We start from the raw sequence: 17,563 nt of genomic DNA, 5'->3' as shown, positions 1-17,563 counted from the left end.
TTTGCCACCCTGGGATTTTCCCCTTCTTTATGTTGTATATGGATGACCCTATGACTAGGCCATAAAAAAAGGAAAAGAAAAGAAAGTTATCTAACAATAGATCAATACCTAATTAAAGCCAGAAGGAAGGCATGAAAGAGGGGAAGAAAGATTTATAGTTGCCCTGGGTGGGGAGAAGGTCTTGGGAGGCCTCAGTTTGTAACAGTTTAGGGTTATTTTCTGAGACATTTTGTCTCCCAGGAGACCGAAAACTGGTTGTGGGACGCTCTTCTTCACAGCAAGGCAGGCACCTTGATAGAGAGAGCAGGGAGAGGCTGATGACCTGTGACACTATGTCCTGGGAACCCTGTGTCACCTAAATGACCGGTGTCCTGCTCCTTCCAAAGTGTGGGGCCTGAAGCCCAGCGAGCTGCAGACCCAGGCTCTGCGCCTGGCCTCCCTCTCCAGGGGCTAATTGGCTCAGGAGCCTGTGGGCATTTTCCAGCGGTGGCTTCTGCACATTCACCCCCCCACCGCTCATCCTCTGTGCCCTGGACTCTACCTCCTAGTTATTTTTAGTCTCCTGTGTCCTTCCCTAGAAGCCAAAGCATTGATCACACTCAAATGAGACCAGAACAATACATTTTTCACCTCCTCTCTGCCCAGCTTCCTTCCCTGGACAAGTTTGTCATCTCCCAGACTGAGCCGTGGGGGCTCCCTCCTCCTCCCCGAGGATGTGACATCATCTCTCTCTCTCTGTGGGGACATTTTTCCTGGGAGATTCTGTTGGCCTTTTGTGATTTATCGCAGTTTGGGCAGGGTCCGAGTGACGCTAAACACATTTCTAGACGTGCCTAAGCAGAGGAGACCTGGCTTCCAGCTTGGCTGTCACTAAGGCCGAGAGCATGGGCGTTGGTTAAGAACACTGGATTTGGCTGGGCTACTCTTCCTGTTGTGTCAGGCAGAGAGGCAGAGCCAAGTCTAGCATTCTTGAGGATTCTCTCTCTTTCTGTACCAGGGTCCTTGGCTGTGTCTGTGGCAGACATGACCGCACCCGTCGTGGGCTCTTCTGGAGGGGTTTATGCTCTCGTCTCTGCCCATTTGGCCAATATCGTCATGGTGAGCCACCATTCTGTTCCCCGTGCCTTTCCTTGTCTTTCCTCTGTGTTGCCAGCCTGGGCATTCATCCAGTAGAGGGCAACAGGTCTTCTGCCCAATTCTCCTCCATATCCAGTTTCAGCAGGATCCCTCCCAGGCCTGGCTTGACCTGTGAATATGCCTGTCTCTCTACATCTTTCCTATTTAGTGACTTTAAGAAGTGTTAAAATGTGGCTGCTGGTATGTGTGATCACTGGGATTCCTTATTTGTCAGAACTGTTTAAAGTGAAAAGGCCTCAGAAACTGTCTCACCGAATTCCCCAAAGGGGAAAGAGGCACTGAGAAGTTAAGTGACTGGTCCAGCCTCACAGGCAAGTTGTCTGCAAAACTGAAACTTGCAGCCACACCTCCTGATGACCATCCAAGTGTGAGTCCTCTGCACTGCCCCTGCTGACACTGCTGTGTCCCCCATGCTCTCCTTTGGCTTTTCCCAAAGGGCATCACGGTGTGATAGTTACAAGCTGGCCACAGAGCCAGGCCACCAAGGAGACCTGACTCCCCGTCACTTTCTCCAGGGTGACCTGAAGCAAGTTGCTCGACTGCGATGTACCCTGTCCTGTGAAATGGAATAATGTGCGATAAATGAGACTAAGTGAAAAGAACCACTTAATTCCCTAGTCACAGAAAAGGCCGAGATGAGCGCAGACTAGACCAAGCCTGGAAGGCAAGAAATTAGTAGAATCTGACATGGTGGAGGATGTCAAAGACCCTGTTTCGGAGGAAGTCTGGGTTTGGGAGCCTTGCCTCACGCCACACCAGCCTGGGAGCTGCCAGACTTTGTGTCAGTTTCCACTGTGCCTGGCATGGGGCTGGGCAGGTGCTAGCTGTGCCCACCACATTTTGGTGAGTAAGGAAGGGAGGGAGCAAACAAGAAAGAGAGGGAGGGAGGAAGGCAGGCAGGCAGGCAGGCAGGAAGAAAGGATGAACCACTGTCCAGAAAAGGCAGGGCTTCTCCTTGGGGACCCCCTCACCCCGCCTACTCCTCCGCCACTGTTTCTCCCCACGTGCTGTGTGGCAGTTGTGCAAATGCCTGATTACAGGAGTCTGGGCAGTTCTCCTGTGTTTTCTTCTTGCTTCAGCCCATTCTCATCTGCCCCACCCCCAACACCACCCCTCTTCTTTTCCCCAGTGTCTCCTTTGCAAATTGTCCAAGAGTGCAGGAGAGAGAGAAGGTGGTCCTGCTTGTTCCTGGCCTGAATCCAGCGAGTGGTTGAAGACAGACTGCAGGGGCTGGGAAGCGTGTGTGACTGTGGGAGTCAAGCATGTGTTCATGCAGAGTGTTTTACACACACACACATGGTGAAACCCAAGAACACAGGCTTCCTCACATGGCCCTTTTAAATGGGTCATTCGGTATCAGTGTCACATCTTTCCCCAGACACAGCTTTTCCTCTGAATTCTGCCTCCTCCAGTCCCCCGCCCTCTGCCCCAATTCCTCTTGGTGGGGGAGGCAGCACTACTGACCTCCCCCCTCTTCCTCCACCAGGGTGTGGATGTGGCTGTGGATTGGGGGGTGGGCAGGCACAACTGAGAAAGAAACAAGTTCATAAAGGTGCCCACTCCTGTCCCTCCCCACCTCGTGGGCAGCAGCCCGTGTCTCTGCAGACTCCATGATGGGGCAGCTCACCCCAGGACCACTGGCAGGGCCTGTGTCCTCGGAGGTGTGGGACTCATTGGTTCCAGTTTACACTGCTTTGTGGCAAGTGGCCTGTGGCCTATGGCTGTGGCCCATGGCCCATGGCCTGTGGCTCTGATGATGAGTGGCTTTCCCGGTCAGTTGGGAGCTTTGCAGTCCCCAGAGCATGACATGGCTGTAGCCTTCATTAGAAAGTGACACAGTGCTTACTGATGGTGAAGGAAATCTTATTTTGCTTTTCTTTTTTAAAAGTTTATTGATTCTATTTTGGGAGGGGGTGTTTTGTTCGGAGGCAGGGTCTTGCTGTGCAATTCAGGCTGGTCTTAAATTCATTACGTAGCCCAGGGTAGCCTTAAAGTCACAGCCATCCTCCTGCCTCAGCCTCCTGAGTGCTGACATTACTGGTGCACACCACCACATCCCACTTCATTTAGCACTTGTTTTCTCAAGATGTTTAAATGGGGGCTAGGGGTTTAGCTCAGAGACATAAGCACCTGCCTTGCAAGCAGGCAGTTGTGAGTTTGATCCCTGGTACCAGAAAAAAAAAAAGACGTTTAAATGAGACATTCTGCCTTAAATAAAAGTATGTCTTATTTAAACACACACACTCTCTCTCCCTCCCTCCCCTAGAGTTTTAAAATACACTTTACATCGAAGAATTAAATTCAAAAACTGTTTTGGCGGGTTGGGGATTTGGCTCAGTGGCCTAAGCACCTGCCTGGCGAACGTGAGGTTGTGAGTTCAATCCCTCGTGCCAAAAAAAAAAAAAAAACTGTTTTGGCAAAAGGTCTGGATTACAACAAGACCCACAGTCAAGATTTTTTATTTTAAATAGCCACCTAATTGAATAATTTATTAATTATCTTCTGCCAGGGCCCATAGTTCAGAGTCCCTTTTATTTTGGAAGTACTAGGGATTGAATACAGGGTCTTCACACTGTGATAGCAAAACTACCCAGCCCTTTTCTTATTTCTCATTTTGAATTAAAATTTTGCTAAATTCCCTAAACTGGATTAGAATTTGCTGTCCTCCTGCCTCAGCCTCCGGGAGTGCTGGGCTTAGACATGAGCTACCACACTTGCCTCCATTTTTTAATTTTAATTTTAATTTGTTTTTTACCGGGGATCAAACTTGTGACCTTGTGCTTGCCAGGCAGGTGTTTATGCCATTGAGCTAAATCTCCAGCCCTTCCATTTTAAAATATATACAGTATTTACTTACATTTGATCTCAGCATTAGATGTTTTCCTAAAATATTTGAGATCTGAATTTTTACAAATTGGTCCCTATTGTCAAAGTACAAGGAAAGATAGGCCTCTGAAAAGATACAGAAGATCTCTTACAAGGCTTGAAGGAAAATTCTTTGGTAGAGCCGGTAAGCATTCCCTGATTTAGCCAGGGTGCTTTCCTGTTTCCTGCGTTGGGTTTTCTTGGTCGTTTAATAAACAGTTTCTACCAGTGATATGAAAAGCTGTGTTACAGCAGGAACTCTGCCCGGGTTTTACTCCACACAGGCTGGGCACCTCTCTTGCCATTGGGATCAGCCCTCGGCCCAGCCCCAGAGCTCCTAGCTGGCTGGGTGAGCAGCTGCCTGGGCAACTTGTTTGCTGTGGTTGAGTTACTGTCTCAGCCTGTGAGGCTCTGGGAGAGAAGGAAATTAAAGGACCTGCGAAAGGTTCCTGTGGTTCATGTTCCCTCGGGGGCCTGCAAGCTTTTCCACATTTATAGCGGCAGCAGTGCTGGCTGCGTGTGAGATTTTTTTCCTTTCTCTCCTGGTGTTTCACTGCACTCATTTTATTGGAGGGAATAATAGATTGGGAAAATAAGGCAGCTGGTTGAAGGGGGACTTTTTAGTTTAACCCCTCAGTTACTGGAGAAGGGTTCTTTGCCGGCATTTACTAAGCCTTGGGGATGCTGGGCAGACACGGGGATATGACCTCGTGTCTGGAGTGTGCAGGGTGTAGCCACAGCGCTGCGCTGCCTGGTCAGTTTGCTATGCACTGTGACCTTGAATGAGCCCTCTGGACCTTTGTTTGTTCCCTAAAGTGCTGGGCAGAGGTTGCATTGATCAGCTTGTTGACTCTAGCAACAGGGACCCAGGTAGAGAAGGGCCCTCCTTGCCTCCACCCAAGGTCATTCAAGACCCAAATTTTTCAAGATAAATGCATCATCTTTGCCTAAACATGTATGATACCCCGAGATGGCAGAAATGTGTGCTTTCTGTGTGATAATTCATCCTCACAACACCTGATGAGGTAGGATGGCTATCTGAAATACACAGTTGAGAACACAAGAGGGCCTAGAATATAACTCAGCAGCTTAGTACCTACCTAGCAAGCACAAGGCCATGCGTTCAATGCCTGGTACCTCCCCAGAGAGAGCAGAGAGAGAACATGAGAGAAAAGGGAATTCTGAGCCACTCCATGGATGGCTGTGCCATACCAACGATATGGATAGTATCTTGTTTGTTGTTGTTGTTTGCTTTTTAAAGAAGGAAAAGTTTGTTTAGCTCACAGTCCGTAGACATTTCAGTCCATAACTGGGTGACTCCAAAGCAGAATGGCTTAGCAGATGGGCACCCCAGAGGAGAAAACAGTTCAAGGCAGCAGAAGACATCAAAAGCAAACCAGGGAAAGGTGGATGGTATTTTTGTAAGATTGGTTCCAGTTGGGGCTGGGGATTTAGCTCAGTGGAGGCAGTGCCTGCCTGGCAAGTACGAGGTCCTGAGTTTGATTCTTAGTATCAAAAAAAAAAAAAAAAAATCATCCCAGATCAAGTGTGTACCTATATCCCAGGTACTCAGGAAGCTGAGGCAGAAAGATTGCAAGTTCAGGGCCTAACTTGGGCAACTTAGGGAGGCTCTGTCTCGAAGTTAAAAGGGCCAGGGGTATAGATCAGTGCTTCCTGAGTTCAGTTCCTAGAACACACACACACACATACATACCCCAAATTGGGCCCAGAGGGGATGTAGAGGCAGAGGACCTCAGCTGAGGGAGAGTGGCTGAGACATCCTACCTTTTTTTTTTTTTCCTGATATCTCTTAGGGCACAATGAAAGAGACACTGTCTTCAGATATTCAGAGAGTTAATGCTAAGTGTGCATAACATAAAATACAGTTTTATTTTTGAGACAGAGTCTTGCTGTGTAGTTCAAGTTGGTCTTAAACTCATTGTATAGCTCAGGCTGGCCTTGAACTAATGGTGATCCGCCTGCCTCAGCCTCCCAAGAGCTGGGATTATAGGCATGCACCTGGCAAACATGTACCTGTGCTCACCATTTCAGGTGCACAGTTGAGGGGCATTAATCCATGTACTGATGTGCAGCTGCTCCCATCTTCCTGACTCTAGAACTCTGTCTTCCCAAGGTGAAGCTCTATATCCACGAAACATTAACTCCTCACATCCACTTCCCCAGCCTGACAACCCACCACTTTCCGTCTCTGTGAGTCTTCTAGGTGCCTCTTATAATTGGAAGCATACATTGTCTTCTGGGATTGGCTCATTTCACTTAGCATAATACAACATCAGAGTTCATGCACGTTGTAACATGGGTTACAGAATGCTTTTTGTTAAATTCTGATTTTTATTAGTTCATGTTTGCAGAGAGAGATTACATTCTCTCTCTCTTTCTTTCTCTCTCTCTCTCTCTCTCTCTCTCTCTCTCTCTCTCTCTCTCTCTCTCGTCTTTTTGAGACAGCATTTTGGAATTCAGGCTGGCTTTGAACTCACTTTGTAGCCCAGGCTGCTCTCAAACTCACAGTGATCTTCCTGCCTCAGCTTCCTGAGTGCTAGGATTATAGAATGTGTCACCACACCTGGCTTCAGGATTACCTTTTTAACACTGAATAATACTCCATTTGTCCATCCATAGATACTTTTGACCATTGTGCATATTGCTGCTGTAGACATGGGTTTATCTTTTGTTTTGTTTTGGGGTACTGGCAGTTGAACCCAGGGCCTTTGCACAAAGCTACATTCCCCAGCTTGTTTGTTTGTTAATTGAGACAGAGTCATGGAGTGCCTGAGTTCCCCAGGCTAGGCTCGAATTTTTCAATCTTCCTGCCTCAGCCTCCTAGAGTAATGGAATTACAGACTCACACCATCCACAAATCCAGCTGGGTCTTATTTTTAAAAAAGAATTACCCATGAGTACCTAGTCTTAGCTACTCAGAAGTGAGGCCAAAAGATCAACTGAACCCACAAGTTATAGGCCAGGCTGGACAACATAATGAGAATCCATCTGAAAGAGCCAGCTGTGATGGTACACTCCTATAATCCCAGCACTCATGTGGCTGAGGCAGGAGGATCCCTGCAAGTTAGAGGTCCACTGGGCCACAAAGTGAGTTCAAAGCCAACCTGAACTGCATAGTGAGACCCTGTCTCAAGGAAAAAGAGAGAGAGACAGAGACAGAGACAGAGACAACAGGGAGTAAGTGAAGGGAAGGAGACCCAAGGGTAAACATCACAAGGACAGATAGGTTAAAAAAACTTTTGAGTAACTGGGTCCTTTCCAGGGCCTCCCCAAAGGTAGGGACCTCCCCCAGAGTGGGAGGAGGGTGTCCTGTGTACTGCTTGATAGCAGTTGTCCCCTGAGAGAAGAGCCAGTGATTCCCGGCCTCCTCCAGCTAGAGGCTCCCTGGCATGGGTTCTCCAGAACCCGTGGAGACACCGACTCCCACTTTGTTCCCTGTGTCTTGGCAAGGTCCCTCTGTGGACAGACACCAGAAGGGGACAGAGATCAGACCTGGCACCTAAGAGGGCCACGTGTTGCCCACCATCTTCAGGGAAGAAGGGCTTGTTGGTCAGTGAGGAATAATGGGGGAAGAGGCAGGCCGTGGGCAAAAAGCTAACTGCTGCAAGGATTTCTCCCTTTCTGGCAGCTTCCCCAGGTCCTGCTTGCTCCTCCAAAGATTTCATAGCCATTATTGTCAGTACCCGTGTTCAGGGCCACTGTCAAGTTTCATGGAAGTTGCTGCAATCTCCAAGGAGTGTGAGAAGGGCCCTCGAGTGGGGCCTGGGCAGCCAGAGAGGTCAAATTAGGAGGAGAGTGGGAACAGGATTCCCCAGGCTCTGCCCAGTTGCCTCCTTCCCCGAAGCTGTTGTGTTTCAGGAAGACCTGAGCTGGTGGCTGTGAGTGGGCCCAGGCGCAGGCACAGCCATGCAGAGAAAAGAGGCCTTTGAATGCACCGCAGGAGAGTTCCTCAGAGGAGCCCTGTGGTGAGGTCTTTTGTAAAGTGAAAAATCCTTTTGTAAGGTAAATAATTGTACCCTGTCTATCTGCTTTGGAGGTTCAGTGTTTCCAGAGATTCTTAGGGGACAGAGGGATTTATTTGAAGGCCATCTGGTCTACCCCCTTCCTGATGCCTGAGCCTCCTCTAGAGCATTTTCTTTGAGCCATGTGAAGTCCCTGTCTGGAACCTCAGTGACAGGAAACACGCTTGCCCCCCAAACCCCATGGATCATTCCGTCTTTCTACTTATTAGAAATGGAGCTTTTAAAAGCAATCTCTCTGAAGTTTTGAGTCCATAGAGCCTTTGGCTTGCAGTTTGCACGGAATGTGCCTTTCTTGGTGCTGATTTGACACTTGGTAACAATGAACTTGATCTCTTTCTTTGTCTTTGGGCTAATTGATCCGGGCTTCCATATTCCACCCGCACTGGCAGGATTTTGAGTTCTTTTGTCATCCTGATGGTTCTGCTTTGACATCACGTGGTGTGTAGCTCAGCATCCTCTGTCAGCCACGGGATGCAGCAACTGAGGCATCTCTCCTGGCACTACCTTTAGCAGGGAGGGAGACAGGGAGAGACTGTCATCTCCTGAGATCTCTGCTTATGTCAGTGGAGCTCAAGGGTTTTTACCACAGGAATAAGTTCACCAGCACCCCAAATCTCCAAGTCCTGCTGGTGTGCGCTGTGATTGAGGCACACTCTGACCTGATCTCCAACTAACAGAACTCCCTCCTTTTTCTCTAGAACTGGTCCGGCATGAAGTGTCAGTTCAAGCTGCTTCGGATGGCTGTGGCCTTGATCTGTAGTAAGTACCAATGACAGACAGGCAGGTGGGGAAGGAAGATGGTAGGGGCCCCAGGGTATAGAGGTGGCCCCATCCTTGCTTTTCAGGGGGGTGCATTAAAAAAACTAAAACAAAAGCAAATCATTAACATGTTACAAGATGAGGATATTGTGAGAAAGCCTGCCCTCTACACTGCTTTTTTTGTGTGTGTGTGCTTTTTGAGACAGGGTCTCACTAAGCAGTTCAGGCTGGCCTTGAGCTCACTTTATAGCCCAGGCTGGTCTTGAACTCCAAACAATTCTCTTGCCTCCCAAGTGCTGGGATTACAGGTGTGCACCCCTACACCCAGCTATACTGTTTCCTAAACCTTCTTCTTAAAACACACCAACAAAAAAGCGCTCAGAAAAAGGAAAGCACTCATATCAAGAAAAGTAACTTGCTGACCTTGTGGATCATAAAATTGTTCCTTTGAGATCCTCTGCTAAAAGTCAGAGACCCTATTCCTCAGATTGTATGCATGTTGTGTATGTGCACACTCATGCACACGTGGACACATACATGTTAAAACTTGCAGTTTCAGTAGGTGCAAAAATAGGACTAATCCACGAGCTCTAACAAAAAGAATGTGATTGGGTCCCATGGTTGGGAGAGGTCAATCCTGCCTGCAGAGGTCATTTGGGAGTTCAGCTGGCAGACAGAGTGCAGGAGGACGCGGTGGGCAAAGGGGCAGCAAGAACAAAGGCATAAGTGGGTACAGGGTCACAACCAGCAAGCTGGGAGCAAAACTGACTAATGAGGCTTATGGTTGTGTGTGTGACTGTGACCAAAGTAGATCAGAGAAGTCAGATCACGATGGCTTTAAAGGCAAAGGACAAAGATGTCCTTCGTCCTGAATGCACTGGGAGGTCACTGGAGGGCTTTCAACAAGGCAGTTAGTGACAGGTTGGAGGTGTAGGAAACCAGATGGGTTGCAGTGTGGGGAATGGGCTGGGAGGAGACAGAGCCCACAGGGCTATTGTGAGATAAAGAATGCTGAGTCCAAGGGGAGCAGTGGAGGTGGCAAGAGAGAAAACACGTTTTCTCCTTAGGCCTCAGAATGTGCCCACGATGAGGATATCATTAGGTTTAATTCAGAGAATTAAATTCCTTCTCCAAGGTCATCCAGCTCAGAGGTGATAAAACCAGCATTCAGAGCCAGCCTGTGCCATTTCCAATACTCCACTCCAGAGTCCAGCTGGACAGGGCTTCCCCACCCTGGGTCAGCTATCTGCTGTGCTAAGAGGAAGACAAGCTCAAATCCATCTGGACTGCGAGGTTCCACTAATTCTTTGCTTCCTATCCAATGGTGGCTTTGAGGACATGCCCCAGACCCAGAGATGGACCCTCTGGATCTCAGTTTCCCCGAGAGGGTTAGAGCATCTCTCATCTTGCTATGGGTGGAAAAACGTAACTCCCAACCTGTTAAATGTCAGAAATGCTGAGTCTGTGTTCCTTTAGTCGCAAAATGAATTCTTTTTTTTTTTTACACATTTTTTTGTCTTTTTCATTTTTATCGGTACCGGGGATCGAACTCACGACCGCCTGCTTGCAGGCAGGTACTTATGCCACTGAGCTAAATCCCCAGCCCCGCAGAATGAATTCTAAGGAACAGCGGAGGTTAAGAGTGGGAAAATGTATTGTGGAGCAGGAATAAGAAATAGGAATAGCTCCTGATAGACAGGAGGGGCCCAGAATGGGTTGCCAGCAAGCCCACCTCTCTGAGAAGGTTTTACTGAGCAACACTGAGGTGGGTACAACGTGGTCAAAATTATAATTAACCAATAAAATTACGACTATAACTACTTGGTTAATATTGACCCAGTGGTAGCAAAGGCAATGGATGATGTCATTAATTTTGGTCAGTAATCTGTAGTCTTAGTCTTAGAAGTTTTAGTCTTAAATGGGTGACAGGATGGACAGCCCACCTCTATTGAGTTAATTGTTTGTTTATATGGGAAATCTCAAAAGGGTGGTACCAATAACCTCGAATTTCCATTTATCCCTTGGGAAGTATGTAAATCTGGCCCTCTTGGTTTTAACCTTTTTCCCATGAGCCTCCAGCCACAGTTGTAATGTGTTCTCACCCTCTGCACTGATTCCCTCGAGGGCCAGCCCTGTCTGACTACCTATAATATGTCTAGCTAATGTAGCTATCTGTGCTAATCTCAGAGAAGACTTTCTAGCCTGAAAACCACGGCCTCTGTGCCAGGGCAGCAGGGGTAAGAGCTGGGGGCGGTGGTGGGCATAGCCTCTGTGTGCACTCAGATTCTGCTTTTTTGTCTGCTTTTGAGGAAGGAAAGAGAAGCAGCAGCTTCACTATTTATAAAAATCCAACTTGAGGTATCATGAAAACTCAAACACTGATTTGGAATTGGGAACAAAACCTTCACCAGCTTCAGGACCTAAATACTTGGAGGCCAGAAGTGTGCTGGGGCTGGGCTGAGCTGGGGAGAGCTGAGCGTTGGTCTCCGGCTGCTGCTTTCCTGCCCTCTGTCGGCGATCCTTGGAGTTGCAGGGCTCAGTGTAGAGGGTTGGGCCATCCCGAGGGAAATGGAGGTCCCTGTGGGTTCTGGTATCCTTGGGGTGGTTACCGTGGAGACAGGCACACTGGTGGGGTAAATAGTTACCATGCAAGTGTAGCATGCCCCTCTAAGGACCTTAGTTCCACCTGTCAGCTTTGCTTTGGTTTCCTCATCCATCAAATGGGGATATGAGTGTATCCCTTCAGCTGGTGTGGAAGTACACACCTATAATCCCAGCACTTGGAAGACAAAGCCAGGAGGCTCATCACGGGCTACATAGTGAGTTCCAAGCCAGGCTGGACTGCATAGGAGACCCTGTCTCCCCTGTCCCCCCCAAAATGTTCCTTGAGCATTCCTTTAGTATTAGGAAATAAGATGGCACAGCTGTCAGTAACCCTCCCTTTAGGAGACTGCGTCTCTGGGTTCAAACCCCAGCCTCACTTGAAGAGGTTGGGGGGAAGCTTCATCTCCATTTGATTGAAAGTTCATCAAGGGAGAGACTGGTGAAGAGAGATTTCCACAGACTGTCGGGGTGAAGGTAGAATTGGGGTCATTATTTACATTCCTTTTTTACTCTTGTCCCCACAACCCCTCCTTCCAACCACATCAGTGCTGGTTCTAAGATAAGACATGAAAACCCTATAGATTGCAGAGTGCACGGCACATGTTGAAGTTGGTAATAACTGAGACTTTATACCAGTGGAAGCACAGGGAAACTGAGTCCCCAGGACTTAGCATGACTCCAGAGGTGGTTTTGTCAGGATTGGGCTTCTTACGATCTTCTTGTGGCAAGATTCCTCCTAAGGTGACTCTACAGACAAAAAAAAAAAAAAAAAAAAAACCTCTCCCTGTGCCTGGCATTGATTTGATATCACTTATTTTTCTCCCATAGAAGTATCTTTTAATGAAATTGCTTTCAGGATGTAATTGTTTGCTGGTTCGTTACCAGACCCTGAAAACACTGGGAGAAGTTTTATCAGCCTCTTTGATCGCTGTGTCTCAGCATGGATGGCACTTGGCCTCGTGACAGCAAATGGATTAATGGGTGGCTGCAGGGCCTTGGCCCGGGCCCTCCTGTGACTTCTCTGCACTTGGTCCCTTGCAGTGAGCATGGAGTTCGGACGGGCCGTGTGGCTACGCTTCTACCCGTCGGCTTACCCGCCGTGTCCTCACCCCAGCTTCGTGGCACACTTGGGTGGCGTGGCTGTGGGCATCACCCTGGGCGTGGTGGTCCTGAGGAACTACGAGCAGAGGCTGCAGGACCAGTCGCTGTGGTGGATTTTTGTGGCCATGTACACCGTCTTCGTGCTGTTCGCCATCTTCTGGAACATCTTTGCCTACACCCTTCTGGACCTGAAGCTGCCTCCACCCCCATAGGGTGCCAAAGGGCAAGGCAAGGAGGGAAAGGAGAAGTGGTGTCTAGAGAGGGCACCTGCGTCTTTTTCTTATGGCCAGCTTGATGAGGCCAGGGAGGAGAGGTTGGAGACCCTGGGCTGCTGTGACATTGGGCTTTAGATTTGGACACATATTGGAGGCTTTTTCTGAAAGGCATAGGTGGAGGAGTTGGATGTGGCTGCTGTGCTTTTTCTAGGCTGTTCTGATGAGATTGGGCCCGTCTGAAGGCTCAGGGAGGGTGAGAGTGGCCATTCCTGTGGGCTGGGCTTGTCCCATCGGGGTTCCCTGAGCTTCCCTCTCCCTGCTGTGGACAGCAGCAGCTTCTCCCTCACCCTCCGTCTGGAGACCCTAAGGGAAGGTGTGTGGGACGCCATGGTCAGGCAGGCCTTCCCCAGCCCAGGGACAGTGGCAGGCCAGGCAGTGTCCCTGCCACAGCTCTGGACTGAGCACTGAGGTGAGAAGAGGGCCTGGTGGGGGAGCTCAGGGTGACCTCCTAGCCCTGCCAGCGAGCACTGGGTCACAGCTTCTCAGGCCTGCGCTGGGAAGAACAGGAAGATGCTGTAGGCTCTAGGCCCCTAGGCCCCAGGCCCCTGACCCCTCTCCTGCCCTACGGGACCAAGGACAGGAAACTAAACTGGGAAACTATACTGAACCTCATCCAGTTTCCACCCCTCCCTTTCATCGAGAAACATCTCACACCCACATGCCACCCTCCCTCCCCTGCCTTGACTTCCGGGTCTTTTCTTTCCCTTCCACTGCCCTGAACCTACTTTGTGCCTCTCCTTTGGGAATGGAGACAGTATTGTGCATGCATATGTGCATGCGTGTGTGTGTGTGTGCATGCGTGCGTATGCGTGTATGTGTGTGTGTGTGATGCTCCCATCAGCAGTGTGAGGCATGTGGAGCCTGCAGAGGTGTGTGGAGCAGTGGGCATGTGGGGCGTCTGTATAAGAGGAGACAAGGTGCGAGGAGGGAAAGCCTTCTATGCTGTGGCAGGGTTGCTGAATGTCCTTGATTTTACCAAAGTTCACCCCCTTTTTTGCCTGTTACCTTTCCCTTCTGGATACCTTCCTGAGCATCACTGGTGAACAGGAGATGTGGTCCATACTGGAGGAAGACCTCAGGTCCTTCCAGGGACCCTGGGATGTTGAAAGGAAACTTTACAGCCACATTCTACTTCTATTTTTTTTTTTTTTCCTGAGATGCTTTTGCTTTCCAATTTTGTCCTCTTTTGCATGGTTAGAAGATACTTTAGTTGGGGGACAGAAGAAATCCTTCTAAGATCTTCTGGGATGCAAGAGAAGCTGGGGTGGGAATATTGAGGCTGTGTGTCCATTTGACAGCAGGAAGCTACAGCAAAAGGAATTCTAATTTATTTAGGTGGCAAACTTTGCTCCTGAGAGAATTTGGGGGTGCTTAGAGGAGTGTCAAAGTCAGGATAGCCTGGAGGTGGACTCAGATGCCTAGAGCTGGGAGGGAACTTGGAGGTTTTCAAGCCCCCACCCACTTTCCTCAGCGGGAGAGTGAGATTGAGAGAATGAACTCCCTCCACCTGCATCCCAGCAACCCCAGGTGCCAGGGCAGAAGCCTGGCGGGGAAGCCCTGCCTCCCAGCAGGGCTGACCCCATAGGTGACACCTACAGGGGTGACACCACTAAGAACTGTACCAGCACAAGGTACCTGACCTTTGACAAAACTCCATCCCCTTTTTACTGTTTTTAGAACTCTCAACCCCTGACAATCCAGAAAGACAAAGAACCTCAGGCCTAGGAGGCAGAGGGGCTGGGGCCATGCAGGAGCAAGGGCAGGAGATTAGGAGCTGCCTTCTCCCGCCTTTGTGCCTGACAAAGCCCTTGTGCCCAACAAAGCCCTTGTGCGTGGAGAGGTTGAGAATCGATCAGGTCAAGTATTTGGGGGTCTTGGGCCACTGGGGCTTTCTGTTCCAGTGAACAGAATTCCTTTTGCTGTAGCTTCTGCTGTCAAATGGACACACAGCCTCAATAATCCCACCCCAGCTTCTCTTGCATCCCAGAAGATCCTAGGATTTCTTCTCTCCCCCAACTAAGGTATCTTCTAACCACGCAAAAGAGGACAAAATTGGAAAGGAAAAGCATCTCAGGAAAAAAAAAAAAATAGAAGTAGAATGTGGCTGTAAAGTTTCAACATCTCAGGGTCCCTGGAAGGACCTGAGGTCTTCCTCCAGTATGGACCACGTCTCCTGTTCACCATGCAAACGGGCAAAGTCTTTCCACCCAGGAATACACTCAGTCACTGCCAAAGACTTTTTCATGTTTGCCCAGCACTAACTACATGGTTTTGCTCCCCACATATGGCTCCTAAGATTGTGATGCGCTTGTGCCAGTGCTGTGCTGAAATCTGTCAGCCTGAGACAGTGTGGCCCATGTCTCTGGCTGAGCTGCTCAGCCTGGAGCCTCTTGTCTGTGCCCTGCCTGCTGTTCTCTGCCCTAATTTGTGAAAGAGTCAGCTTCTTCAGGGAAGACTCTAAGAGCCAGGAAGGGAGACCAAGAAGGGAAGACCTGGTGAGGATCCAGAGGGAACAGGACTCTGTGGCCTCTGAGCTGGGGCATCTCCCCCAGAGGGTCAGAGGCAGCTGGAAAGGGGTGAGAAGGTAATGGAAGGTTCTAGGAAGCCCTCAGGGAAGCACCAGTTCCTTCAAGCCTCCAGATGAAAGCTTGTTACTGGGAGACCACCTGAGGCAAGATCCTATCTCCTGCCCTGTTAAGTCTGTCCTCTGAGGTCTGTGACACTTGGAGGGAATCTTATCTGCACCTTGGGCCACCAGCCCCAAGCTGCTGTCAGCACAGCCACTTCCGCCACCTCTCAGCCATTGATCCCAAGCAGGGACGTAGAGTAGAGACACTGGGGTCATTTCACAGGACCCAGAAAGTTTTACTTTTTGGCATCTGGCCTTTTCAGCATGCCCATTGCTCCTCTTGCCCACCTTGCCCTCCTGGCCTGCAGCTCCCTCCCTCTCTCCCCCTCTCCAACGTGCCTGCCAGCCAGGATGCTGGAAACAGAGTATGGTGTCACTCTTCAGGCTGGTGGAGGTAGACACAGAAATTCCAGACACAGAAACGGAAAGCCCAGGGATTCCCCATACAACAGCCATAGACTCATTTGCTTGTTAATCAGGAGAGGAATTGCAGACACTGAGGAAAGGAAAACAGACCTTCAAAGGAGAAATTTTGTTTTAATGATACCATTCATCATTCATTTTTTAATTAGGAAAGGCTCCCTAATGAGGCTCTTCTGGCAGCAAATGGGACTGTCAATTTCCCTGAGAGCCATTCTTGCCCAGAGCATTAAGGGAACCGCTGCCGACCAAATGGAGACCTTCCTCCAGCGTCCAATCGGGTTTGTGGGGAATGCAGATTGCCGGGCGCAGTGGAAGCCCTTTCTGGCATCATTCCTGTGGCACCCCGACTGGCTGCCAAGCACCGGTACTCCTCTGCCTTAAAGGCGGTGCCCAACAATGAACTGCCTCTCCAAGGACTTGAATAAGGGGTGGGGGTGGGGGAGACAGAAAGAAGAAAACACAAGCCACAGTGCTGGTTTCTAAATATTTTTGTATTGTGTACATTCTGTATATTTTTGTTGTAACATGATTTGAGCACAGATTCCATTAAAGATTTTTTTTTTAAGCCAGTAGGTGTTCTGGAAGTGGCCTGAAGGGCAGGCGAGGAAGCTTATTTCCACAGCTGGGTCAGGGTGTGTGGGACAGGGTAAAGAGTGGACACCAGGCATTCTAGTCTGATGGCTCTTCCTGAAGCTTTCTTGAATCACTGGTCTCTTGAGTGATGACAGCTGTGATTGTTCTGCCTATAAAAATGCACATTTGTAGACAATTTTGTGAGTAATCTTAGGGGCAGGTGGCAGTGAATAATGAAATGCATCCCAAGCTGTCTAGGAGCGTCCTGGTGAGTCCCCTGCCTTCGCTCCCACTTGTCACCCACACCATTTAGGACAGATTGACACTATGACCAGTGCTGGAGAAAACCAACCTTTCCCTCTGGTTTTTGAGACAGGGTCTCACGACAGTGTTTACTTCAGGCTGACCTTGAACTGACTCTTGCCCAGACCAGCCTCAAAACTCAGGATCGGTGCTGGGATTACAGGGGTGCACTACCACGCCTGCTGGAGGAATCTTTGAAGTAACCTCAGGACTTCTTTCTTCACCCCAACGGCCTAGCCCTTAGGTCTTCCTAGAGGCTGTCAGTATCCTGATCTTAAGGTAAAGAGATGCTCTCACAAATGTTTGAGGTGAAGTCTGGGGTTTGGGAAGTGAAAGACTAACGCTGGCTAAGAACAGATGAGGCCTGGAACAGTAAATTGTTTCCACCAAGTTTTCTGAATCAGTGGTAGTGTATGTATGAGGTTTGCCCGTTAGACTTCTCTTTGAGGATTAAGCTGCTCTGTTCAATTCAGCATGCGAGTTGTTTCCCCAAAAGCCTACTGGGTTAGTCATTTCCACCACTTCCTGTGAAATGGGTATAAACGTCCTCATGTTTATACACAGGGAAAGGTTTAGAGAAGTTTACCCACTTTCTGATAGCAGATGGCATAGCTGGATTCACACCCAAGAGATCTGGTTCCAGAATTGGGCTGTGAGGACAGGAGTTCAAGGGCACTGACCATGGACACCTGCAGAGTGTGTTTGAAAAGTCATGAACCTCTGAATATTTGCTCAGAGTTTGCACAACCGGCCCTCCCCTCTTCAGCCCGCCCAGTAGTTTTCAGAAAGTCTACAGCTGTCAATTTGTTCCTGCTGGGCTCTCCTGATTTCTAGAATCTAGTCATTTTCAC

General features: G+C 49.2%; 1 protein-coding gene across 3 annotated transcripts in view; it reads left to right on the top strand.

Moving 5' to 3' along the window:
• Rhbdl3 (rhomboid like 3) overlaps positions 1-16,405 on the top strand; it is a 45,690-nt gene extending 29,285 nt beyond the window's left edge. For 2 of the 3 annotated variants that reach the window (XM_063249634.1, XM_063249632.1), the window contains 3 exons: positions 998-1,098; positions 8,744-8,804; positions 12,450-16,405. In XM_063249634.1, coding sequence (XP_063105704.1) covers positions 998-1,098; positions 8,744-8,804; positions 12,450-12,721 — 434 coding nt within the window. In that variant the 3' untranslated portion in view covers positions 12,722-16,405. The remainder of the gene's footprint in view (positions 1-997; positions 1,099-8,743; positions 8,805-12,449) is intronic. The other variant, XM_063249633.1, reaches the window with a different exon arrangement.
• The last annotated feature ends 1,158 nt before the right edge of the window (positions 16,406-17,563 follow it).

Source organism: Cavia porcellus, unplaced genomic scaffold (assembly GCF_034190915.1).
Source record: "Cavia porcellus strain 051 isolate PalLab524CR breed Dunkin Hartley unplaced genomic scaffold, mCavPor4.1 scaffold_6, whole genome shotgun sequence".
NCBI classification, from domain to species: domain Eukaryota; kingdom Metazoa; phylum Chordata; class Mammalia; order Rodentia; family Caviidae; genus Cavia; species Cavia porcellus.
This window is presented reverse-complemented; position numbering and strand designations above follow the sequence as displayed.